We start from the raw sequence: 27,476 nt of genomic DNA on the forward strand, positions 1-27,476 counted from the left end.
CTTTCATTGATCACTAGCATTTCAATCTAATAAATTGATTTTAACATTTGTTCCCCTATTATTTATTTATTTTTAATCCATATGTTTTACTCATCTGTCCATACAATAGATAAAAGGAGCATTAGACACAAGGTTTTCACAATCACACAGTCATATTGTGAAAGCTATATCATTATACAATCATTGTGCAGGTTTGAAAGGATGTAATGTACCCTAGAAAAGCCATGTTTTAATCCTAATCCCATTTTGTAAAGGCAGCTGTTTCTTCTAATCCCTATTCGGTACTGTATGTTTGAAACCGTAATCAGATCATCTCCCTGGAGATGTGATTTAATCAAGAGCCGTTGTCAAACTGGATTAGGTAGAGGCATGTCTCCACCCATTTGGGTGGGTCTTGATTAGTTTCTGAAGTCCTATAAAAGAGGAAACATTTTGGAGAATGAGAGATTCAGAGAGAGCAGAGCAGAACAACATAGCCACGAGAAGCAGAGAACACCAGCCAGCGACCTTTGGAGATGAAGAAGGAAAACACCTCCCAGGGAGCTTCGTGAAACCGGAAGCCAGGAGAGAAAGTTAGCAGATGACGCCGAGTTCGCCATGTGCCCTTCCAGATGAGAGAGAAGCCCTGACTGTGTTCACCATGTGCCTTCTCACTTGAGAGAGAGACCCTGAACTTCATCAGCCTTCTTGAACCAAGTGATCTTTCCCTGAATGGATGCCTTTGATTGGACACTTCTATAGACTTGTTTTAATTAGGACATTTTCTCAAATGTTTCTCAGAACTGTAAACTAGCAACGTATTAAATTCCCCTTTTTAGAAGCCATTCTGTTTCTGGTATATGGCATTCTGGCAGCTAGCAAACTAGAACAATCATCTTCAAGAAACATGGCTACTGGAACACAGCTCTACCTTTTCAGGCACTTCCCTCTAGCCTCTCCAATATATCTTAATTTAAAAGGTGATATCTATGTAATGTATAAGAATAACCTCCAGGATAGCCTCTCGACTCTGTTTGAAATCTCTCAGCCATTGACACTTTATTTTGTCTCATTTCTCTCTTCCACCTTTTGGTCAAGAAGATTTTGTCAATCCCTTGATGCTGAGTCCCAGCTCATTCTAGTACTGTCCCGCATTGCCAGGAAGGTTTACACCCCTGGAAGCCATGTCCCATGTAGTGAGGGGGTGGGCAGCGAGTTTGCTTGTTGTGTAGGCTGAGAGAGAGAGAGAGGCCACATATGAGCAAAGAAAGAGGTTCTCTGGGGGTGACTCTTAGGCCTAATTTTAAGTAGGCTTAGTAGCATATCCTTTGTGGGGGTAAGTTTCATATGGACAAACCCCAAGATTGAGGGCTCAGCCTATTGCTTTGGTTGTCCCCTTTGCTTGTGAGAATATCAGGAATTCTTCATATGGAGAAGCTGAATTTTCCCCCTTTCTCATCATTCCCTCAAGGGGACTTTGCAAATACTTTTTTGTTTTTTTGCATGGGCAAGCACCAGAAATGAACCCAGGTCTCTGACATGGCAGGCAAGAACTCTGCCTGCTGAGCCACCGAGGCCCATCCCAAATATTTTTTGTACATTCAAATCACTCTTGATTTATCAGGGCATCACTCTGGACAAACCTACAAAATCTCATGCCCTACCCAAGGTTCCATGTACTTATGGTGCTCAATTAAATTGTTCACATAAGTTATACTAGGAAATGCACTGGTCAAATTATAAATTTTGTACCAAACAAACGTTTTTTCTTTAGTCATACACATAAATTAAAGTTTCAAAATATGAATTACCACATATTTTCAACACCCTGAAATATAAGCATTCCTTTGTTCTTCCTCATACAAGAACATTTTGAAATTTGTACGTTTAGTCATTATCATTGTACACTCCAGGCATTCCTAAATTATACCATCTCAGTCTTTATAATCTATCTTTCCTTCTGATTTCATTTGTGCCCCCAGCCCTCCTCCCTCTATCATTGTCAAATTCAGCTTCATTCAATGTACTAACATCATTGTATTACAGTTAAGTAGTATTGTGCTATCCATTTCTGAATTTTTACAATCAGTCCTGTTGCACAATCTATATCCCTTCAGCTCCAATTGCTCAATATCTACCCTATTTCTATCTCCTGATGGTCTCTGTTCTTAGCTGAAATTCTCCAAGTTCATTCACAAATGTTAGTTTATATAAGTGAGACCATGCAGTATTTGTCCTTTTGTTTCTGGCTAATCTGACTCAGCATAATGTCCTCAAGGTCCATCCATGTTGTTACATACTTCAAAACTTAATCTGTCTTACAGCTGCATAATATTCCATCATATACCACAGCTTGGTTAGCCACTCATCTGTTGATGGACATTTGGGCTGTTTCCATCTCTTGGCAATTATAAATGCTGCTATAAATGCCCGTGTGCAAATGTCTGTTTGTGTCTTTGCCCTCATATCCTCTGAGTAGATACCTAGCAATGGTATTGCCAGGTCATATGGCAATTTATACTTAGCTTCCTGAGAAACTGCCAAATTACCTTCCACAGCAGTTGTACCATTTTACATTCCCACCAACAGTGGATAAGTGTGCCTCTTTCTCCACATCCTCTCCAGCACTTGTCATTTTCTGTTTTATTGATAATGACCATTCTGGTGGGTGTGAGATCACATCTCATTGTGGTTCTGATTTGCATTTCCCTAACAGCCAATGAAGTTGAGTATCTTTTCATATGCCTTTTGGTCATTTGTATTTCTTCTACTGAGAAGTGTCTGTTCATGTCTTTTACCCATTTTGTAATTGGGTTGTTTGTCTTTTTGTTGTTGAGTTGAACAATCTCCTTCTATATTCTGGATACTAGATCTTTATCTGATACATCATTCCAAATATTGTCTCTCATTGTGTAGGCTGTCTTTTTACTTTCTTGACAAAGTTCTTTGATGAACAAATGTGTTTAATTTTGAGAAGTTCCTCTTTCTTCCTTCCTTCCTTCCTTCCTTCCTTCCTTCCTTCCTTCCTTCCTTCCTTCCTTCCTTCCTTCCTTCCTTCCTTCCTTCCTTTCTTCCTCCCTCCCTCCCTCCCTCCCTCCCTCCCTTCCTTCCTTCCTCTTTCTTTCTTTCTTTCTTTCCTTTCATGCTCATGTTTTGGGTGTAAGATCAAGGAATCCGCCTCCTAATATAAGACTTAAAAGATATTTCCCTACATTTTCTTCTAAAAATTTTATTGTCTTAGATCTAATGTTTAGGTCTTTGATCCATTTTGAGTTCATTTTTATGTAGGGAGTGAGATATGGATCCTCTTTCATTCTTTTGCGTGTGGATGTCCAGTTCTCTTGGCACCATTATTGAAGAGACTGTTCTGTCCCAGGTGAGTTGGCTTGACTGCCTTATCAAAGATCAATTATCCATAAATGAGAGGGTCTACATCTGAACAATCTATTCAATTCCGTTGGTCAGTATATCTATCTTTATGACAGTACCATGCTGTTTTGATCACCGGAGCTTCGTAATACACCTTAAAGTCAGGTAGTATGAGACCTCTGACTTCATTTTTCTTTCTCAGGATATTTTTACCTATTCGAGGCACTCTGCCCATCCAGATAAATTTGGTTATTGGTTTTTATATTTCTGAAAAGTAAGCTTTTGGGATTTTAATTGGTATTGCATTGAATCTGTAAATCAATTTATGTAGAATTGACATCTTAATTATATTTAGTCTTCCAGTCCATGAACATGGTATGCTTTTCCATTTATTTAGGTCTTCTGTGATTTCTTTTAGCAATTTCTTATAGTTTTCTTTGCATAGGTCTTTTATATCCTTAATTAAATTTATTCCTAGTATTTTATTCTTTTGGTTGCAATTGTAAATGGAATTTTTTTCATGATTTCCCTCTCGGATTGCTCATTACTAATGTACAGAAACACTACAGATTTTTGAATGTTGATTTTGTAACATGCCACTTTGCTGAATCCATTCACTAGTGCTAGTAGTTTTGCTGTGTTTTTTCCTGCTTTTTTGACATATAGTAGTTTATCATCTGCAAACAGTGAGAGTTTTACTTCTTCTTCTAATTTTGATGCCTTGTATTTCTTTTTCTCGTCTAATTGCTCTGGCTGAAACTTCCAACACAATGTTGAATAATAATGGTGATAGTGGACATCCTTGTCTTGTTCCTGATCTTAGGGGGAAAGTTTTCAGTTTTTCCCCATTGAGGATGATGTTAGCTGTGGTTTTTTTCATATATTCCCTTTATCATGTTGAGGAAGTTCCCTTCTGTTCCTATCCTTTGAAGTGTTTTCAACAAGAAAGGATGTTGAATTTTGTCAAATGCCTTTTCTGCATCAATTGAGATGATCATGTGGTTTTTCTGCTTTGATTTGTTGATATGGTGTATTACATTAATTGGTTTTCTTATGTTGAACCATCCTTGCATACCTGGGATGAATCCTACTTGGTCATGGTGTATAATTATTTTAATGTGCTGCTGGATTTGATCTGCAAGAATTTTGTTAAGGACTGTTGCATCTATATTCATTAGAGAGATTGGTCTGTAGTTTTCTTTTCTTGTAATATCTTTGTCTGGCTTTGTTATGAGGGTGATGATGGCTTCATGGAATGAATTAGGTACCCTTCCCTCCTCTTCAATTTTTTTTGAAGAGTTTGAGCAGGATTGGTACGAATTCTTTCTTGAATGTTTGGTAGAATTTACATGTGGAGCCATCTGGTCCTGGATTTTTGTTTTTTCTGAGGTTCTTAATGATTAATTCAATTTCTTTATTTGTGATTAGTTTGTTGAGGTCATCTATTTCTTCTTGAGTCAATTTTGGTTGTTCATGCCTTTCTGGGAAGTTGTCCATTTCATCTACATTGTCTAGTTTATTATCATAAAGTTATTCATAGAATCCTCTCATTATATCCTTTATTTCTGTGGTTTCAGTGGTTATGTCTCCTCTTCCATTTCTGATTTTATTTATTTGCATCCTCTCTCTTCTTTTTTTTGTCAACCTTGCTGAGGGTCCATTCAATCTTATTGATTTTCTCATAGAACCAACTTCTGGTTTTATATAGATATTCTCAATGGTTTTCATGTTCTTAATTTCATTTATTTCTGCTCTAATCTTCATTATTTCTTTCTTTTTGCTTGTTGTGGGGTTAGTTTGTTGTTCTTTCTCTAGTTCTTTCAAGTGGACATTTAATTCCTCGATTTTTGCTCTTTCTTCTTTTTTGATATGTTTAGAGCAATTTAGGGCAATAAATTTCCCTCTTAACAGTGCCTTTGTTGGATCCCATAAATTTTGATACGTTGTGTTTTCAATTTCCTTTGCCTTGAGATATTTACTGATTTCTCTTGTAATTTCTTCCTTGACCCAATGGCTGTTTAAGAGTGTGCTGTTGAGCTTGCATATATTTGTGAATTTTCTGGCCCTCTGCCTATTATTGATTTCCAACTTCTATTCCTTTATGATCTGAGAAAGTGTTTTGTATGATTTCAATCTGTGTAAATTTACTGAGACTTGCTTTATGAGCCAGCATATGGTTTATCTTTGAGAAAGATCTATAAGCACTTGAGATAAAAGGTGTATCCTGCTGTTGTGGGGTGTAATGTTCTATAAATGTCTGTTAAGTCTAGCTCATTTATTCTATTATTCAGATTCTCTGTTTCTTTATTGATCTTCCATCTAGATATTCTGTCCATTGATGAGAGTGGGGAATTGAAATCTCCAACTATTATGGTAGATGTGTGTATTTCTCTTTTTAGTGTTTTCAGTGTCTGACTTATGTATTTTGGAGCACCTCTGATTTGGTACATAAATATTTATGATTGTTATGTCTTCTTGCTGAACTGTTCTTTTTATGAATACATAGTGTCCTTTTTGTCTCTTTTAATTGTTTTACATTTGAAGTCTAATTTGTTGGATATTAGTATAGCTACTCCTGCTCTTTTCTGAGTGTTGTTTGCATGAAATAACTTTTCCCAACCTTTCACTTTCAACCTATGTTTATCCTTGGGTCTAAGATGCATCTCCCGTAGACAACATATAGATGGGTCCTGTTTTTTTTAATCCATTCTGCTAGTCTATATCTTTTGATTGGGGAGTTTAATCCATTAACATTTAGCATTATTACCATAAGGGCAGTACTTCTTTCTACATTTTGCTTTTGGATTTTACTTGCCATATCTAATTTTCTTCTTTTTACCTTTACTGGTATCTTCATTTCTACACTCTTCTCCACACCTCTCTCTCCTGTCTTTTCCTATCTGTCTTTAGTGCTCTCTTTAGTATTTCTTGCAGAGCCAGTCTCTTGGTCACAAATTCTCTTTGTGATTTTTTGCCTGAAAAATTTTTAATTTCCCCCTCATTTTTGAAGAACAATTTTGCTGGATATAGAATTCTTTGTTGGCAGTTTTTCTCTTTTAGTATCTAAAATATATCCTCCTACCTGTCTTCTTCCTTCCATAGTTTCTTCTGAGAAATCTACACACAGTCTTTTTGGGCTTCCCTTGTATGTGATGGAGTGTTTTTCTCTTGCTGCTTTCAAGATTCTCTCTTTCTCTTTGACCTCTGACATTCTGATTAGTAAGTGCCTAAGATTTCGTCTATTTGGATCTACTCTGTTTGGGGTATGCTGCATTTCTTGGATCTGGTAATTTTAAGTCTTTCATAAAAGTTGGGAAATTTTCAGTGATAATTTCCTCCATTAGTTTTTCTCCTCCTTTTCCCTTTTCTTCTCCTTCTGGGACACCCACAACATGTATATTTGTGCACTTCATGTTATCATTCAGTTCCCTGAGTCCCTGCTCATATTTTTCCATTCTTTTCCCTATATTTTCTTTTGCTTGTCAGATTTCAGATTCCCATCCTCCAGTTCAGTAATCCTATCTTCTGCCTCTTGAAATCTAACATTGTAGGTTTTCATTGTTTTTTTTTTTTCATCTCTTCTACTGTGGCTTTCATTTCCATAAGTTCTGTGATTTGTTTTTTCAGGCTTTTGATTTCTTCTTTTTGTTCATTCCTTGCCTTCTTTGAATCCTCCCTCAATTCATTGATTTGATTTTTGATGAAGTTTTCTGTGTCTGTTTGAATGTTCTGAATTAATTGTTTCCATTCCTATATCTCATTTGAGTTGTTGATTTGTTCCTTTGACTAGGTCATATCCTCAATTTTCCTGGGATGATTCGTTATTTTTTGCTGGTGTCTAGGCATTTAATTTCCTTAATAAGTTTATTCTGGAGATTGTTTTCACTTTTTTTACCTAGGATTTTCTTGCTGGATGACTTTGACATTCAGTTCAGCTTATTGTAGACCGCTAGGTTAGATTTTGTTTAACAGATCAGAGTTTTTCAGTTCTTGTTTTCCTGTTTCTTGCCCTGCCTTTATAGTGCCTTTTTTCCCCCCTTAGAAGGGTCTACTTAGGTATCATAGACCCCAGTCAGATTTTCCCAGACCAAACTGGCCTCCCCTCAGGATGAAAGAGTCACCTGTGTCAGATTTCCCTGAGGGTGAGACCCAGCAGGTTGAAGGACTTTCCTATGAAACCTCTGGACTCTGTGTTTTTCCTATCCTGCCCAGTGTGTGCTTGCCTGCCTGCAGGTCCCACCAGCATGAGGTGATGTGGTACCTTTAACTTCAGCAGACTCTCCATTCTGGAGGCATGGTTAAGACCGAGGAGAGGTTGTAGGCTGGCCTTAATCGCTTCAGTTTTCCAGACCCTGGGGCCTGAATTCCTTGAGGGAGGGATTCCACCTGAGCAGGGCCCCACCCCTCTCCTGGGTAAGGCATAGCCTCTAAACAAACTCTCAAACAAGCTTAATTCTGCCCATGCCTGGGGCAGTTGGAGTCTGAGAAGCCCTGCAGCTGTATCCAAATAGCAATCAAGCTGTAGAAACACAACCACAAAAAAGAGAAGAAAAAAAATCCTTTTCAGACCTTCTCATTCCTCAGATTTTCCAATCAAGAGCTTAAGATGGTGTGTTGCTCTGTGTATCTCCAGGTCCTAGGTGCCCCCTCCTTTCCTTCAGGACCCAGACCCTTTCCAGTATTTTGTGCTGTCTGACCCAAAAAACCTCTGGTTTTGTGTTTTGCTCTTTTTCCATCAATCCTGCCCCTTCTGCACTGGGGCAAAACCCAGCAACCTCAGCTTTTACTGGAGGTTCAGCTAAGCTGGGGGCCTATTTCCAGTAGTCAGAATTTGTTAATTAATTCCACAATTGGAGCTTGGTTGTGGATCAGCCCCTGCTGCTAGTAAAGTCTCTTTCCTTTCTCCTCTGGAAAGAAGCCTGTTGGGGAGGGGCCCTGGCCACTGTGGCTTGGGGAACTCATGGTTCTGGGTGGGCTCACAGCTGGTCCAGCATGTCCAGACTGGTATGATGCTTGTCTGGTCACTGATGTGGCCCCAGCAGTTGTTCTGTACTCCTCCTGGCTATTTACTAGCTGCTCTAGAGGATGAACTAAATCCCACTACTCACTAAGCCACCGTCTTGGCTCCAAAAGTACATGTATTTTCAGAGTATTCACTGGCCCTTATTAGATGCCTCCAAAATGGCCTGCCAGATACACATGGACAGAGGAATCAGATGTAGGTGAAGGTGAGATTTTGGCTGCTTCCAGGAGTTCAATCCAACAGGAATCCATCTGCCTCTTTGCTCCCACCCACCTTTGCACTGGGTCCACATGCTGGACTCTGTGCTACTGGGAACATAAACTCTATCTGTACCATAAGGCCCTTATCCTCATGGGTAGAGGGAACTCTTTAGAAGGCCAGATGTGATGTACTGCTTGCCTTGCTTAACCCATCTAGGGGAACAGCAATTTCTGGGTGTTACTGTGCCAGCAAGAGCCAGCCACCAGAGGTGGAGGGGTTAGATCATTGACCATTGAGAAGAATTTTGATCAAGTAGGATGGTGGAGTGAAACTTTCTAGGGCTCCCCCATCTCAGAATCTTTGGATAAACTAGCAAAAACTGGCAGAGCCATCTTTCTCAGCACTCCAGAAAACAGATAAAGTGTTGCATTAACCGAGCAAGCATTGGGTCAAGAAAAAGGCAACTTATAAATAGTAGAGTGTGTGTGTGCAAGGATAGCTCAGTGGTAGAATTCTTGCCTGCCATGTGGGAGACCCAGGTTTGATTCCCAACCCATGAACTTCCCAAACAAACAAGCAAACAAATGAAAATACAAACAAACAAAAATTCAACAAATGCTGCAATAAGTGGATACTCACATGGAAAAAAAATGAAATGTGACCCCTGTCATACAGCATACAAAAAAAATGGTAGGGGAAGGGGCAAGGGTAACTCAGTGGTAGAATTCTTACCTGCCATGTGGGAGACTCAGGTTTGAGTCCTTGACCCTGCACCTGCCAAACAAACAAACAAACAAAAAAATACCTCCTTTACTCACCTGCCATGTCAGACACTTGGATTCGACTCCCAGAACCAGCCTATACAAAATAATAATAGTAATAAAAAAATAATAATAATAATGGTAGGAAAATTTTGGTTGCTTTTGCTGGTCTTTTCCCAACACCTTCCCTTGCACAGTGTGGAAAAGTACAGCTAGTATTCTCAGGGTGAGTCTCTGGTCCTGGTTTCAGAGAGAGCAAGCAACCCCTATGTGTATACTGAGTACATGTATGTTTGTGCCAATCTATCTGACACAACCCAAAGGACTGAAAATGACTATTTGTCTCTGGCTTATTTTCCCAGAATTTGCCCTGCAGCAAGACACAGCTGATAAACAGCTAAATTATTATAAGAAACAATCAGGTTGCAGAAGCCTGGAGGAAGGAATTACTGGATTTAAGACATACAATAGAGCTCCTGGTAACTGAAAGACTATTTCACAGGGAAAATTGGGGGTGTTCAGTTACTTGTAGGTGGGGAAATTCCTAAGGCCATGAGTGCATTCCCAGGACACAATGCATGCTCAGAAAAGATTGGAGAGGACCTTGGATTTTCACTTTAGGCTGTTCTTCAGATTCATTGGTAGGAGGGCTAAACTCTAAAAGAATGAACCATCCAACACATGAGCAATCTACAAAGACTGTGAAAAGTGTTATTGCATTTATTTGTTCCTGTTAGTTTGACATTTCTGAAAATCTCTGTCCAATCACTGCCTGGATAAAAACTTCAGGCACAGAAACCCCAAGGACAAAATTCCAGAGTTAACACATTAAAATATTAAAATGTACATGTGCAACAAAAGATTACAAGGAATACAAAGAAACAGCAATGTCCCATTCAAAGAAAAAAGAAAACTTCTGAAGCCATCAGTGAAGATCAGACTTCTGATATAACAAAATTTTTTAAACAAAGATCTTAAACATGCTCAAAGAGCTGAAAACAAACAAACAAAAAAGAACAATAACAACAACAAAACACAGAGAAAGAACTAAAGGATATTAATAAAATGATTTATGAACAAAATGAGAATGTCAATAAGGAGACAGAAATTACTAAGTAAAACCAAAGTCAAACACTGGAATTGAAGACCACAGTAACTGAAATAAAAAATTTCTCTAGAGTAGTTTAGCAGCATATTGGAGCTGGAAGAAGAAAATATCAGTGAACTTGAAAATGACAATTTAAAGCATTTAGTCAGAGGAGCAAAAAGTAAAAAGACTGAAGAAAAGTGAACAGAGTCTGAGGAACCTGTGGGACACCATCAATCTTAACAATACACATTATGGAAGTTTCAGAAGGAGAAGAGAAGAAGAGGCAGAAGGAATAATTGAATAAATAGTGGCTGAAAATTTCCCCAGTTTGATGAAAAACATGAATATGCACCTCCAAGAATCTAAGGAACCCCAAACAAGGTAAAGAGATCCACACCTAGATATATTCTAGTCAAACTACTGAACGCAAAAGAAAGAAGGAATTCTTAAACGTGGCAAGAAAGAAACAACACATCATAGTACAAGGGATTCTGTATTAGTCAGAGTTCTCTAGAGAAACAGAACCAATGTGAGATATCTATAAATATGAGATTTATAAAAGTGTCTCATACAATGATGGAGATGCTGAAAATTTTCTTTCAGAGCAAACATAAAAACATTTACATCTTTCATATAGCATTTAAATTGAAAATTTGAAGACTTAAGCTCATCTCTTTTTCTTATAATTGTATGCAGTACATCTAAGAACAATCAGCCAACATCTTAGTCCACAAAATTCTGTTAAGTTGTCAAAAACACTGTCACACAGAGCATTGCCTCATACAAGAGTATGATTAGGAGAATCAAATGGTGATATTTTGTATTGTCAACTCATGTCATGGAGTGTGAGGTCCATCTTTATTATTGGAAAGAGTCATTAGTGTCTTTGAATGTAATCAGAGTACAAACCAATTGTAAAAACCCACTTTTAAGATTCTGTTTCTCAAGAACCACTCCTAGTACCAAGCTGAATTAGTCAGGGTTCTCTAGAGAAACAGAGCCAACAAGAGATATCTGTAAATATGAGATTTATAACAGTGTCTCATTCAACGTGGGGATTCAACAGTCCAAAGTCTTTATGGCAGGCTGTGAGGCTGGCAACTTAATTAAGACCCTCAATGAACTCTACAGGAAAGGCTGGCATGAGATTCAAGAGTCCAAAATCCATAGGGCAGGCCTCAAGGCTGGCAACTCCAACAAAGGTCCTTTACAAATTCCACAATAGAGGCTGGCTGTCTGAAGAAGTGAAAATTCTCTCTTCTCTCTTACAAGTCTTCAACTGATCGGATTAAATCCAACTCATTGGATTCTCTCATTGCAGAAAACACCCCTTTAGTTGATCATAGATGTAATCAGCCACAGATTTTATCTCCTGTCTGATGATTTACTAAACCAGCCTTCTGCTTTATCAGCCACCCATAAAATATCCTTGCAGTAATGGTTAGACCAGTGCTTGCCTCAGCAGATTACTGGGCTCCATTACCTGGCCAAGTCGACACCTAAACTTAACCATCACAGACATTCAATAAGATTAAGTACTAATTTATCATTAGAAACCAGAATGCAGAGGGATGAGATTTTTAAAGTACTGAAAAAAAAGATTGCCAACAAAAATTTTTATATCAGGCAAAACTATTTAAAAAATGAAGGAGGTACGGAGGCAAGAAGACAGTGGGATGATACATTTAAATTATTAAAAGAGAAAAACTGCCAACCAAGAATTCTATATCCAGCAAAACTGTCCTTCAAAAATGAGGGAGAAATTAAAACATTTTCAGACAAAAAAAATCACTGAGAGAATTTGTGACCAAGAGACCAGCTCTGCAGGAAATACTAAAGGGAGCAGTAGAGATAGATACGAAGACAGAAGAGAGAGGTGTGGAGAAGAGTGTAGAAAGGAAGACTATGAGTAAAGGTAAAAAGAAGGAAAATTAGATATGACATATAAAACCCAGAAGGCAAAATAGTAGAAGAAAGTACTACCCATGCAGTAATAACACTGAATGTTAATGGATTAAACTCTCCAATAAAAAGACATAGTCTGGCAGAATGGATTAAAAAACAGGTCCATCTATATGCTGTCTCTACTCAAAGGACATGAGGGCAAGGACACAAATGGACATTTACACACCAATGTTTATAGCAGCATTACTTACAATTACCAAGAGATGGAAGCAGCCAAAATGCCCATCAACAGATGGTTGGCTAAACAAACTGTGGCATTTACATAAGATGAAATATTATGCAGCTGTAAGAGAGAATAAAGTTATGAAGTATGTAACAACATGAATGGACCTTAAGGACATTATGCTGAATGAGATTAGCCAGAAACGAAAGGACAAATACTGTATGGTCTCACTGATATGAACTGATATTAGTGAATAAACTTGGACTATTTCGTTGGTAACAGAGACCATCAGGAGATAGAAATACGGTAAGATATTGGGTAATTGGAGGTGAAGGGACACAGATTGTGCAGCAAGGCTGAATATGAAAACTCAGAAATGGACAGCACAATATTAGCTAACTGTAATACAATTATGCTAAAACACTGAGCAAAGCTGCATATGAGAATGATAGAGGGAGGAGGGCTGGGGCATAACTGAAATCACAAAGAAAGATAGACAATAAAGATTGAGATGGTATAATCTAGAAATGCCTAGAGTGTATAATGATAGTGACTAAATGTACAAATTTTTAAAATGTTTTTGCATGAGGAAGAACAAAAGAATGTCATTACTGCAGTGTGCTGAAAATAGATGGTAATTAATATTTTAAAATTTCAACTTATGTGTGAGACTAAAGCAAAAAAATGTTTATTTGGTACAAATTTATACTTTGACTAGTGCATCTCCTAATATAACTTATGTAGACAGTTGGTTGAACACCTTAAGTACATGGAACTTTGTACAGGACATGAGATTTTGTTGGTTTGTCCAGGTGATACCCTGATGAATCCCAGAGTGATTTGATCAGTGAGTGGAAAATATTTGCAAAGTCCCCTTTGGGGAATGGTGAGAACAGGGGAAAACTCAACTTTTCCAAGTTGAATTCTTGATATTCTCACAAGCAGTGTGGGAAATGAGAGCTATAGGTTGAGCCCCCAGTCTTGGGGTTTGTTCATATGAAACTTAACCCCACAGGGGATAGGTCAAGCCTACTTAAAATTAGGCCTAAAAGTCACCCCCAGGAGAACCTCTTTTGTTGCTCAGATGTGGCCTCTCTCTCCAGCCAACACAGCAAGCAAACTCACCACCCTCCCCCTGTCTGCATGGGACATGACTCCCAGGGGTGTGGATCTTCCTGGCAGCATGGGACAGAAATCCCAGAACGAGCTGGGATTCAGCATCAAGGGATTGAGAAAAACTCTAGAATGAGCTGAGACCCAGCATTAAGGGATTGGGAAAACCTTCTCCACCAAAAAGGGGAAGAGTGAAATGAGACAAAGTGTCAATGGCTGGGAGATTCCAAACAGGGTTGAGAGGTTATCCTGGAGGTTATTCTTATGCATTAAGTAGATATCACCTTGTTAACCAAGATGTGGTGGAGAGGCTGGGGGGAACTGCCTGAAGGTGTGGAGCTGTGTTCCAGTAGCCATGTTTCTTGATGATTGAATAATGATGTGGCTTTCACAATGTGACTGTGTGAGTGAAAACCTTGTGTCTGATGCTCCTTTTATCTACCTTGTCAACAGATGAATAGAACATGTGGAATAAAAATAAATAATGGGGGGAACAAATGTTGAAATAAATTTAGTTTGAAATGCTAGTGATGGATGAGAGCAAGGGGTAAGGGTGTGGTATGTATAATCTTTTTTTTCTCTGTTATCATTTTATTTCTTTTTCTGTTGTCTTTTTATTTCTTTTTCTGAACTGATGCAAATATTCTAAGAAATGATGAATATGCAACTATGTGATGATATTGAGAATTACTGATTATATATGTAGAATGGAATGATATGTTAATGTTTTTGTTTGTTCTTGATTTTTTAAATTAATAAATAAATTTTAAAATTAAAAAAAAAATGAAGGAGGGCAAAAAAAAATAGTCAAAAAAAAAAAAAAAGGGTGGTGCGATGGTCACTCAGTGACAGAGTTCTTGCCTGCCATGCCAGAGACCCGGGTTTGATTCCCGGTGCCTGCCCATGCAAAAAAAAAAAAGTAAAATAAATAGTTGAAAAATGAAGAAGGGATTAAGATATTTGCTAGATAAAGAACAGCCAAGGGAGTATATTACCACTACACTGCCCTCAAGAAATGCTAAAGGGAATTATTTGGATTGAAAGGAAAGGACACTAGACAATAGATTGAAGCAGGATAAAGAAAGAAAGATCTCTGGTAAAGGTAGCTACATTTATATTTACAACAGACACTAAAAGCATTAAATATCTAGGAATAAATTTAACCAATGCTATAAAGGATTTATATATGAAAAAGTACAAAACAGTTCTGGAAGTAACTAAAGGAACCCTAAATAAATGGAAGTATATTCAATGTTTATGGATTGAAAGACTAATTACTGTTAAGATGGTCATTTATCCAAAGCAATTTATAGATTCAATGCGATCCCAACAGCCTTCTTTGCAAAAATGGAAAAGTCAATCATAAAATTCATATTGAATTAGATCAGCGCATTCCACCCTCTGGACACCCAAAGGACATGTTTGTTCCATACACAAAACACATCATTCCATCACAAAAGCACAAAAGCCTGAAGCCATTTCATTAACAATACCAATACAGTACAAAGTCTTAACAAAATCAGCTACAGGCATGATTTATCCTAAGGCAAAATTCTCCTTTGGCTGTAGACCTGTGAAACTCAGAACAAGTTCTCTGCTTCCAATATACAAAGAAGGGACAGTCATAGGATAAATGGTCCTATTTCCATAGTGAGAAATTGGAAGGAAAATGGGTTCAAAGACTTCACACAGTTCTGAAAATCTGCAGGGTAAACTGTTAGATTTCAATGTCTGAGAGTTATCTACAAAAAGATGGTTTATCCTTGGGGCTTGAGAGAATGGCAGTCCCACTCTCTCCAAGGGCTTACCCAGTGGCCCTGTTGTCTCCAAACATTGGGGTGAGGGTCCTAGCATCTCCAAGCATGGAGAGACCACCATGTTTTCAGCCCTACCCTCCTTGAGCCACTTTAGAACAAGGGTCACCTTCCTTCCAGTTTGCAATGGCATGCTCATCAATTCTAAGGCCTCATTGGAAGTATCTTTAGTGTCCATATTTCTACCAACAGCCTCCTTCAAAGCAATTGAGGATTGGCCTACCATGCATCTCACAATTCTTCCAGAATCTTCCCCTTATTCATTTAAAAAACATTCCAATATGTCTGGTATTTGCAAACTCAGCAGCACCACACTTTCCCAGTACTGAAATGTGTTTCAGATTGCTAAAGCTGCCAGAATGCACTATACCAGATATTGATAGGCTTTTACAAACTTATTAAGCTACAAATGTACAATTCTAAGGTCATGAAAATGGACAGGGTCATATTTCCATGGAAACAACCTAATCAAAAGGTCTCACCCAACAACAGGTCTGCCCCCACAAGATTAGATTCAAAGAACATGGCTTTTCTGGGGCATATAACAGTTTCAAAATGGCACAAATGACCTTCATGGGGTTTCTCACCTGTGTGAGTTCACTTACGAGAGCTACGGTTGCCATGGTCATCTTGCATTCGTCATGACCATCTCATACTACCATCTGTTTTTTATAAAAGTGCCAAATGCAGTAATTTGGGAAAGAATAGTCTCTTCAACAAATGGTGCTGGGAAAATTGGATATTCACACGAAAAGAATGAAAGTAACCTCCACCTCATACCATATACCAAACAACTCAAAATGGATCAAAGAGCTAAATATGAGAACTAAAACTATAACAGTCCTAGAGGAAAACATAGGCAAGCATCTTCAGGGTGCTTTATTAGGCAATGGATCACTAGACTTTACACCAAAAGTGCCAGCAACAAAATAAAAAATAGATAAATTGCACTGCATAAAAATTAAAAATCTTGTGCATCAAAGGATATTATCAAGACAGTAAAAAGACAACCTACAGAATGGGAGAAAGTATTTGGAACCATATATCTCATAAGGGTTTAATATCTAGAATACCAGAACTCAACAACAAAAAGACAAATACCCCAATAAAAAAATTGGGTAAAGGACTTGAATAGGCTTTTCTCCAAAGAAGACAGACAAATGGGAAATAAGCACATGAAAAGATCCTCAATCAGTACCTGTTGGGGAAATGAAAATCAAAAACCACAATGTGTGTTTTAGTCTGTAAGCTGTTGGAATGCAATATACCAGAAATGGAATGACTTTAAAAAAGAGGAATTTATTAAGTTGCAAGTTTACAGTTCTAAGGCCAAGAAAATGTCCAAACTAAGGCATCCAGGAAAGGATACCTTGATTCAAGAAAGGCTGATGGGTCCAGAAAATCCTCTGTCATCTGGAAAGGCACATGGTGACATCTACTACTTTTTCCTCCTGGCTTCTCATTTCATAAGATTTCTCCAGGGGTGTTCTCCTTCTGCATCTTCAAAGATCTCTGGCTGTGTGGTTTCTTATGGCTCTACTTTTTCCAAAATGGCTCCCTCTTAAATGGCTCCAGTAAACAATCCCACCTGGAATGGGTGGAGACACATTTCCATGGAAACCACCCAATCAGTAGTTACCACCCACAATTGGTTGCACCACATCTCTATGGAAACAATAAAAAAATTCCCACCCAGCAACACTGAATGAGGACCAAAGGACATGGCTTTTCTGGCACAATGAGATACCACTTCACACTCAGTACAATGGTTATTTAAAAAAATGGGAAATAACAAATGCTGGTGAGAATATAGATAAATAGAAACCCTCATGCATTCCTATTGTTGGTCGAAATGTAAAGTGGTATAGCCATTGTGAAAACAGTTTGGCAGTTCCTCGAAAGTTAAACATTTAACTACCGTAAGATCAGGTAATTCTACCTCTGGGTATATACTCCAAAGAATTGAAAGCAGGGGCTCAAACAGACACTTTCATAGCAGGATTATTCACAATAGCCAAATTGGTGGAAGCAACCCAAGTGTCATCAATGCAGGAATGGATAAACAAACTGTGGTATATACATACAATGGAATATTATTCAGCTATAAAAAATGATGAACTTCTGATACACGCTGCAATAGGAAAGACACTTAACGACTTCATGTTCAGTTTAATAAGCCTGACACAAAAGGGCAAATATTATATGATCTCATTTATACTAAATAAGTAGACTATGTAACAGTAGCAATAAAAACATCAGCACCCCCCACTTCCCCACACGAGTTAAATGGCTAAATACCTTTATGAGGGCTTTGTGTTCGATAGGCAAAATCTAGTTGGTGTAGGCTGCCTAGGGCCAGTGATTTGCCCATTCACCTCATGCCTTGCACATCTATACATCCTTGCCCCACCACGAATCATGGGGAAAAGGAGTTTGCCCAAGTTTGCTCTTCAAGAAGTCCCAGAGGAGGCTGGGTGCTTTGGGAGGCAGGAGACCCAGGGGTATGCATGTCCAGGACCCTGCTTAGCTGCTGCAAGTGTTCATCCTGTAACGCAGGTACACCAGCTGTGAAGAACTGTGAAGAACCTGAGATTTTACCTTGTAGGCTAGATAAGTTAGCCTGCCACAGTTTCACAGGTGCTAGTGGACTCTTAGGTCAGATGCAAAGGACCGCATTACTCCAGACAAATAAGCTTTGTGTTCATATCATTTTCTCATGCCCCCCCAAGTCAATAAAGGTAACATGGTGCCTCCATGGATTGGATGATGTGCACACAGTGTGTGTGTGTGGGGGGGGGGGGGGGCGGGGGGGAGGTCAGGAGCAATAAATCAGGCAATAAATCAGGCCCTAGCAAGAAGAAGGTATCCGGAGTCACAAGATCCAGGGCAGGAAGTTCCCAAGAGTTAAAAATTGAACAATAATCATTGTTAAGAAACAAAAAGAATGGGATGTATTGTTCAAGAGCAAATGGCATTTCTCTGCTTCTGTTGATAAGATTGCTTGCTTACAGCTGCAAACCAAGATGTGGCTCAAAAAGATAATGTCCTTTTTCCTGCTTCTGTGGATACGCGTGTGGTTTTTACCTTTATAAGCCCCCCTTGAGAACTCCTCCGGGCTGCTCTCTGATTCCTCCTTCTTGAGTTTCTGAGGCAGTCGCCGGGGCGGGGCGGGCTAATAAAGACTCCTAATTGGCTTGCAAATTGCTTTGACTTGTGTGGTCTCTCTTCTGGTGCGCCCCACAACAAATGAACCTGTATCACAGCTGAGGAATCCCAAGCTTAGGAACCCTGGGTCTTCTCCAGATGCTGTATATGCTAGTCAACTGGCCCAACCCTTGCCGGGGGCGGAAACATGATCTTTATTATCCTAGTCAGGAAACAAATCTGCTCTCTTCCCCAAAAGGAGACCTTCACTATTCTCTTCCAAGGCTGTTAGGCAAGTATTCTTGAAAAGTCAGTCTGGAACAAAAACTGTCCCAAGATGTGTAGAAATGCCATGGAGCTTGGCCTCCCAACACATGCCAGTTTCTCCCATGGGCCTGCTGGGAAACCCTGCTCTCCCAATGTAAGTGTGAGGGCGTCTCCTAGGGAAAAAGAAAGGACTAATCTCCTGTGAGAGCTCACAGCTTTGCACAAGGTGCTGCCAGGGGTCTGGTGGCATTTATAGAGTTCAACCATGCTTCCCAGGCTTGTCACTGGGGCGTGTGTGTGTATGTGTGTGTGTATGTGAATTGAGCAAGTTACTTAACTTTACCTTCATCATCAGCAGGTGGGATTACAAGTGTTAGTTGAGGCTTGTTGAGAAGATTAAACAAGATAATATATAGAGAGCATTTAGCCTGATGCCTGGTAGAGAGTAAGTTCTGGATCACTAATACCTATGATTATGGGAAACTGTCTTAGAACCATGTGTGTGCAGGAATATAGGACGATTCAGTCCTGTTTTAAAATGGACTCCCTAAAATTAGGTGAGGAATATCATTGCCTACGGTTGGGTCCAACCTGTACCTTAATATCTAAAATATTACCTGTGCTGGTTTGAAGGAATTATGTACCCTAGAAAAGCCATCCTGATCCACTTGTGAAGGCAGCCATTTCTTTTAATTCCTCATCAGCACTGTAGTTTGGAAACTTGATTAGATTATCTCCACAGAGATGTGACACGTCCAATTGTGGGTATTAACCTTTGATGAGAGGAAGATGTGACTCCACTCATTCCAGGTGGGTCTTGATTAGTTTACTGGAATCCTTTAAAAGAGGAAGCATTTTGGAGAGAGCAACAGAGCCGAGATAGAGACACAAGAACCAGAGCCTATGCAGCCAGAGACCTTTGGAGAAGGAAAATGCCCACGGGGGAGCTTCATGAAATAAGAAGTCTGGAGAGAAAGCTAGGAGATGTCCACATGCCTTTCCAGTTGAGAGAGAAACCCTGAACTTCACTGGCCTTTCTTGAGTGAACGTGACCTCTTGTTGGTGCCTTAATTTGGACATTTTCATGGCCTTGGAACTGTAAACTTGCAACTTAATAAATTCCCTTATTTAAAAGCCATTCTGTTTCTGGTATATCACATACCAGAAGCTAGCAAACTAGAACATTATCTAATCTCATTAATGTCCACAGCTTTTATTAGGTTTTCTCATTTCAAAAATAAAATATCATTTAATTATCACCACTGTTAACATTTTGGTTAACAGCCTCCAACTTACTTGGATGTGTATTTAGTTATGCATAAGTGCATGTATAAAGTGTTACCTAAATAGGCTTATACTGTATATTCTATTTTATAAGATGTTTTTTCATTAAACAGTAATTACTAAAATTTTAATACCAGTTGTTATTTCCTCCAAAACTCTTTGATTTAGTGTTTACGAACCCACTCTGAAACAGTGGAATCCCATCTCTTTATGGCCATACATTAAACCAATATATCAAGTTTAATGCACCTACTTTTTATAAGAGTGATGAAATCCAAAGTAACTTTTTTAAAAATTAAATCCTATTTTAACACAATCCTATTATAATTCACTGAAATGGTATTGGAATCCCTACAGCTTTGTGGAAGCACCTCCTATGTGGGGGAAAAGCTGCCTTTGAATAACTACAAAGTGGGTTGATAGTATTACATGGTAAGGATTAATTATACAAATTGTGAGCATTTAGTCATTAGCTTAATAAGGCACTTACATAACCCTTGTTATCTGTTTCAGATAGTTTTGCTCAGCTGGAATTTCTTCATAATAACTTCCTACTCTCAAACCAATACAAGTCTACACCCAATCAGCACACAGATTGCTGACATACATTGCTTCCAACGGCTGTTTATTGAGAGTTATGAATACAGACAATATAAAAAAACTAACTGGATACAGTCTTGCCCAATTGGTATACATCTCACAGTTAATTTTGAAAGTTAAAAAGGTTATTAACAAGTTCCATCAGCACGTTTCATAAACTCTGATTTCTGAAAAACATTTTCAGTGATTATACCTAAGTTAAAAAAAATACCTATTGATCAGAAAGACAAACGAAAAATCGACTTAAATATTTAATGGATAATATTTATGAGCATTTCAAATAATGGGTTCACCTGATATTTTCCATATTCTTTGACCTGTTTATTTACAGAACCCGAGACTCAAGTTTTAAAGTTAATGACTTGCTGGGGTTACTGGGAAGGAGAGTAATTGTGAAAAAAGTGGACACTTCAGTTCTTTTTATAAAAATTGCCTTGCATACTGATGAATGCATGAACCGCCTCAGTGAGTCATGGCCTATTTATTGACCATTAAGAGAAGAATCCAGTTGAAAGTGTCTCTTTCATTTCCAGCCCTCTCCCCCCAATTAAACGAAGTAAAGTTGCATTGCATCACAGCAACAACAGGATACTAATTCTAACAGTAGTTGGAACCAGGAGGAAAAGACACAAATATTTAGCAAGGCATACAAATAGGTAGGTAAAAGGAAAAAAAACTGAACAGTGGGCACCATTTTATTTTTACTTGTTCTCATACAGATGCACTCAATTTAACACCCACAGACCATCTCATTATATGCAATGGAATTGTACCCCATAATTGTTTAGCTCATCTCCATTCCCTTATCAAAATGAAATGTAATTCAGCAAATTACTTCTAGAGGAGTGTTGTACTTCATCATGAAGACGTTATCCATTAGAACAATCAGCTGTTAAATGGCTAAAAAGAGCTACAGATTGTAAACAACAGCGAATGATAAAGCTCTTAGAAGTCTCTGGAATAAGTAGATCCGAGGAAGGCTGCATCCGGCAGGAAAATCAGTCACTTCTCATTTCAAAGGAGGCCAGACATGCGCTCACCATCCTATGCAGGGGTCTGGGCAATCCCGCAGGTAACTTTCTAATTGACCTTTGGGGACATCCATCAATGTGGTGAACACAGTTAGCTGAAAGGAAAGTTATTTTTACCGTAAGGATGTTTCCAATTCTAACAGGTCCTGACTCCTACCAGCATTTTTGCACTCCTAGAATTTTTCTTTTTTTTTTTTTAAGAAGGTTTACTTTGTATTAAATAATGGAAAACAAAACAACCAACCTCAATGGAACCAACATGTTGGGTAGTAACTCTAAACAGGCTTGGGAGGTAATCTCTTCAGTTCCTTATGGGGCCTGACTCCCGGGCAGTACGCTGCTTTGTCATCAATGTTTTAAAAGATTTAGGACTCACTTAATCCTTCTCAATGTATAATGTGCAGTCATGCAAAGCCTAACAGTGTATCATGGAGTACACACAGTTTGGCTATCCTTATCCTTACATCATTTATAATACAGTAGGGCAAGACATGCAGGCACACAGATTACACAACACACACAAACTCACAAAGAATCATGCAGAATGCATAAGCAACACAACTGAGTTCTCAAATGAAGATGGTGTGGGCTCTGCAGGAGCTAGGATCTGACCCAAAGGCTAAAGGGCTGGAGGAATCTGTACTGGCAGAGGTAATGGAGGCAGTTTTATTTTAGGGAGAATTAGGGAAAAAAGACTAAGGAAAGGAAGAAAAGGAACAAATGGGAAAATCAGGTTGCCTATAACCGGAACACACAGGGAATGACTGTTAGAAAACTGCATGATTAGGAAACTTAAGGCATTTTTCCAGCTTATTGTGGGGGAGATAAAAGGATATGATAAAGTTTAAGGGAAACTCTAATCCAACAAGACAAGAGCTCTGTCTGAAAATAGACTTCACACGATGCTTTGTTGAGGTGTTACTTGTGGAGCATACCCTGAGATTTCTGATGTATAGGAGAAGTCAAGAGTAACACGCTAGGGTTCATTCAAGCACCATTTAAAGCAAAGCTGGGAAATAATCCTCTAACCAGTTTGGACATCAAGCCACAGTGATCAATTTAGTCACAGCCCAAAAGTTATGATTGAATCACACAAAAACATTAAAAAAGCCTTAAACTGAACAAGATTTGGGATTCTAGCTCATACCCATCCAAGGTAATAAGGACAGATAAAATGCAGGAATGAATTCTTCCCCCCAAACAAATAAAAAAGAAGTACCTTGTTGAGGACAGGTTTCGTTGATAGGACATCATATAGGGTTGCAAATGAAATATGCTAAAAAACAAAAATAGTTTTGTTCAGTAAGTTAAATACAGATGTCAGAAACTTCTCCTCACAAATGCATCTTTAGAAACCACCTCCAATTCACTCCACTCCATCTAAAAAATTTTCCTTTGGGGTCTTTGTTGGAAACAGAGAGTGACTGAATAAAGGTTCTAATGTATTATGTCTTCTTTCTCTCTTTTATAGTTCCTGCCTGTCTGCCATTCAACTTCATAGAATGGTGTCTGGAATTAGGATAAGAAAGGAAAAGGGCAGCAGAATTTTGCTCTTTAAGTTAAAAAACAAAATAAAACTCAATGGAGATACTCTAGAACTACTGAATAATATGAGAATTATAAATTCTTCAAGAGTTAAAGAAAAATGCTAGAACTAAGATAATCTCTAAGGGTCACCATTTCTTTCTGTATGCAATGGTGCAAATGTACCTCTTGAGTTGTTCGGTTTAGACACATCTTTGCAGGTGTTCTACGATCATCAAGGAAGAAGGGATTTTTCCAATGGTCATAATTTGTTTGTACCACATACCATTTACCCTGCCTAGGGTTGAGTCTAGATACAAAAAGAGAGATTAGTTCTTAGCTTTCACGCCTTCAATCTGCATGTATGTCAGTCTATGCTTTAACTTCTACTTATTGTTCTTCAAGAAACATACTTACTCGTTTAAATCCATAGACTGTTTTCTGTCTCGTGTAATCACACAACCCTCTCCAGACCGGTTGCCTCCCAGGATAAAGTATGCTGGGGCCATTATCTTGGTTTTGATCAATAAATTCTTGGCTTCTTCATAACTATGCAGAAACATTTTTTTAAAAAAGCATAGTAGGAAACATTTTTAGTTCATTTGGAAACTAAAGGAATGGAAATTTTTAGCTCGGTAGAAACTAAGAGAAAGCAAGTAACTCGAGGAACATGTGTGTTTTAAAAAGAGTGAGCAATGGTTTGGAGACAGGAACAGTCTTTAACTCCTATATGGTGAAACACTGAGATATGACATGGTATTTTTTGAAGGTTCCTCTACTATGAATGAAAATGTTCTCAAGAGAACTTCTTCCACCTTTAGAGTCTATGCCTTTCACCCAACAATAGAATAAGGGCAAATGATATGAAGTACAGTATGTAGGATTTGGGAAATACAGAGTAAGCCTTCTTGCAAATTAGGGCTGCCAAAAATTAAAGTTGATTAAGAAAGAAGAGTCCTAAATCTCATTCCCTTGCAGGCATTAAAAACAGGAATGATGCCCGTTTATCCTTGCACATTTGCACATAATGTTGGTCAAAGGAAAGGCAGTGTTGCTGTTAGAAGATTTCTACACCAGAACAGAAGATAACTTCTAAGTTTGTATGCATTACCATTTAAATGAAGATTCCATTGTAAAGTTTCCTTTTGTGTATGATATTTTTTGTGTGTGCCAGAAAAATTTCATGTTGTCCTTAACAGTGACAATATTCCTAGCATATTAAAATAAATAAATCAATTCATACCCCTGCTGTAAAATAACATACGAAGAAAACGTGAGTAATTCCACAAGAGTGTCGAAAGCATCTCTTAAGAAATTCTGAAATAATTTACTCATCACAAATAAACTGGGGCTTGGGAAAGTATTTTTATACTTTAATATGGATAATTTAAAATGAGCCAAACATTAAATTTTTATAATAAAGCAACCAAGTTCATTACCTTGTGGCATTTTCCAGAACCGATCTAAAGATAAACCCTACCCACATGGCATCTCTCTTTCCCAAAATCCATTCTATGATACCTGTAAGAGATCAATCACACATAGTATCACAGGCCTGCAAGAAAGGAGACTATGAAATCAGAAATTACAGTCCATCCCTCCTCTACAAACCTTCGTAAAATTCCCACTTAAGAACACTGCACTTACCCATAAAACCGCCACTTAGAGCGAAACGTTCATTTAGTGTTAGACTAAACCGACCCTGCGAAAAATACAAAGCACTGTAATCAGAAACTTCAACCATCCTAGTTAAGGAGGCACTCTGTAATGGCATATCAAGACCTGGTTTGGAGGATGGGGAGTGCACAGATAAACCCAAACCATGATAACCTCTCCTTATATCAACAGAATTTTTTAAAAAGTTCAAAGCACTTTCCCATTTAGTATGTGAGATCAGTAAGCTGGACACACAGGTTGAATTATTGTCCCTCAAAAAGTTATGTGCAAATCCTAACCCCTAGCGCCTCAGAATGTGACCTGATTTGGAAATAAAGTCAATGAGGAGGGACTTGGTTAAGATGATGTAATACTCGTGTAAGGTGGGCTCTTAATCCAGTGACCAGTGCCCTTATAAAAAGGGAAGCAGACACCCCCCCACCACACACACAGGAAGGGAAAAGGCCACGTGACAACAGAAGCAGAGGCTGAAGTGCTGCAGGTGCAGGCTAAGGATTGCCAAGGATAGGCCAAGAACCAGGGTAAATCGGAGCAAATCATCCTGTCCCTTGTACTCCAGGGACCTGCCAGGAAAAATATGGAAACTGAGGCTGGTAATCACAGGGTCACATTTTCCTTGCTTGGGAAATGATGGAGAATGTTTGTCCTGGGCTTCAAGACAAGGCTGCCCCAGATTCTGACATCCATCCCTGACACCCAGCCACATGCTTGTTTTGTTTATTTTTTTATTGCAGACCACACTCAGAAATGTTCATTTCCTTCCCACATGTCTCTGCCATGCAAGCTCAGACCTATGAAGGTAATAAAAAGTACAAAGGGATGGACTGGGGCTTCAAACTCTTTTTAGGTCCTCATTTCCTTAGACTCCACCCTTCAGAGGCAGGAAAAGCAGGACACAGAGCTACCTGTAAAACCAGGCAATCAGAGGTTTCTTACTGGTTGGAATCCTGTTAACAAGCCCACATAGCCAGCAAAACTTGTAGACTTGAAGACAGTTTTATTGTTTCTTTGGAAGTCCAAATTCACTGTTAAAGGTTTTAGTTCCTCAGTTATGACCCAGGAGTTATTATTTATATTCCACCTACAAAAGATAAATTTCAGTGAAATTTAGGATTAATGGGGTTAATAATAAAGATAATAATAATGACTATGTTGCTGGGAGTCAAATGTTGGACTGGTGCTTTATCTTCTAATCACTAACAATTAATCCCATCAAGAACTCTAATATTTCCCAGACAATAGAACAGAGGCTGAGACAAGTTAAACTCTCCCAATTTTACGTACCCCATAAATAGTGAGCCCCGGATGCAAAGTTAAGTCTTTCTAATCATAAAGCCCAACACTGGTACTGTTACATTTTTTCAGGAAGAACAAGAGGACACATAAAATAGAATACTACTCTTCCTTCTAAGCAATAAACAATACATGCACCTAGAGATTTCTATACCGAAGTACGACTTCTCAGTTATAAACTCTAAAATAACTGAATGATAAGAGTGTGCCCATCTTGTCTCAAAATGAAGGGATCTGGTATTTTCACTTACAGTCGTATTTTGGGCATGACTTGGGATTTACTTTTCTTCGATATAATACAATCTGTTGTTCTTATAGACTGACACACACCATTCTTTACTTACCCAAGAAATAGTCCAAAGTCCATGTTTCTAACATGTAGTAGATGACCTGGTTAAAAGTGAGTAGAAGAGACATATGATAACGGTTAAGATAGTACTATTGATTCTATATCAAAGCTGGACACTTAATTTGGGTTAATTTTCATTCACAACTATTCAATTTAACAATAAAAATTAAGCCGGAGATTGATTTCACGGGGCTTAACAAAACCAAGCTGTTGGCACTGTCATATCTGCCAGATCTCTTCCACAAAACCTGAGACTGGCAGGGTTCGAGGAAAGATCAGGATAAGGGAAAAGGATCAGTGATCATTCTTTGGTCCACTATGATGGTTCTACCAGGACATAGATATCTTGGCCTCAACTAATGGGACTTACCAACAGGTTTCCCTTCAGGGATTATTACCAACAGCTGGAGACTTCAAAGGTTAGATACAGGCAGACTTTATATCCAGAGTATACACCAAGAACCAGAGAAAATTAGAGCAAATCATCCTGAACCTTGTACTCTGGGGACCTACCAGGAAAAATATGGAAACTGGGCTGGTTATCACAGGGTCACATTTCCCATGCTTGGGAAATGATGGAGAATGTTTGTCCTGGGCTTCAAGGCAAGGCTGCTGGGATCATTATGTCTATGAAGATAATAAAGAACTAGCTCCTGTGATGCCTTATATCAAATCATGTAGACGGGTATAAGTAAACCATGAGGAAGAGTAAGAAACACTTCCAAGTTCTTTGCATGCCTGAATTAAACTCTAATAGGCACTACAATAGTCTTAAATTAAGGACAGTTTTCAATTTACCAAGATATACATAATAAAGTTCTAGCTCCAC

At 38.5% G+C, this 27,476-nt stretch overlaps 1 protein-coding gene across 1 annotated transcript in view; it reads right to left on the minus strand.

Moving 5' to 3' along the window:
- Positions 1–20,781: 20,781 nt before the first annotated feature.
- The window catches only part of ASAH1 (N-acylsphingosine amidohydrolase 1), a 32,311-nt gene continuing 25,616 nt past the window's right edge, over positions 20,782–27,476 (minus strand). The window contains exons 7-14 of the mRNA XM_077144345.1: positions 26,643–26,688; positions 25,942–26,086; positions 24,976–25,030; positions 24,768–24,849; positions 23,746–23,877; positions 23,515–23,638; positions 23,024–23,080; positions 20,782–21,899 (exon numbers count right to left, since the gene is read on the minus strand). Of these exons, the coding sequence (XP_077000460.1) occupies positions 21,810–21,899; positions 23,024–23,080; positions 23,515–23,638; positions 23,746–23,877; positions 24,768–24,849; positions 24,976–25,030; positions 25,942–26,086; positions 26,643–26,688 (731 nt within the window). The 3' untranslated portion in view covers positions 20,782–21,809. The remainder of the gene's footprint in view (positions 21,900–23,023; positions 23,081–23,514; positions 23,639–23,745; positions 23,878–24,767; positions 24,850–24,975; positions 25,031–25,941; positions 26,087–26,642; positions 26,689–27,476) is intronic.

The sequence above is a fragment of the Tamandua tetradactyla genome, chromosome 26 (assembly GCF_023851605.1).
Source record: "Tamandua tetradactyla isolate mTamTet1 chromosome 26, mTamTet1.pri, whole genome shotgun sequence".
Taxonomy (NCBI): Eukaryota; Metazoa; Chordata; class Mammalia; order Pilosa; family Myrmecophagidae; genus Tamandua; species Tamandua tetradactyla.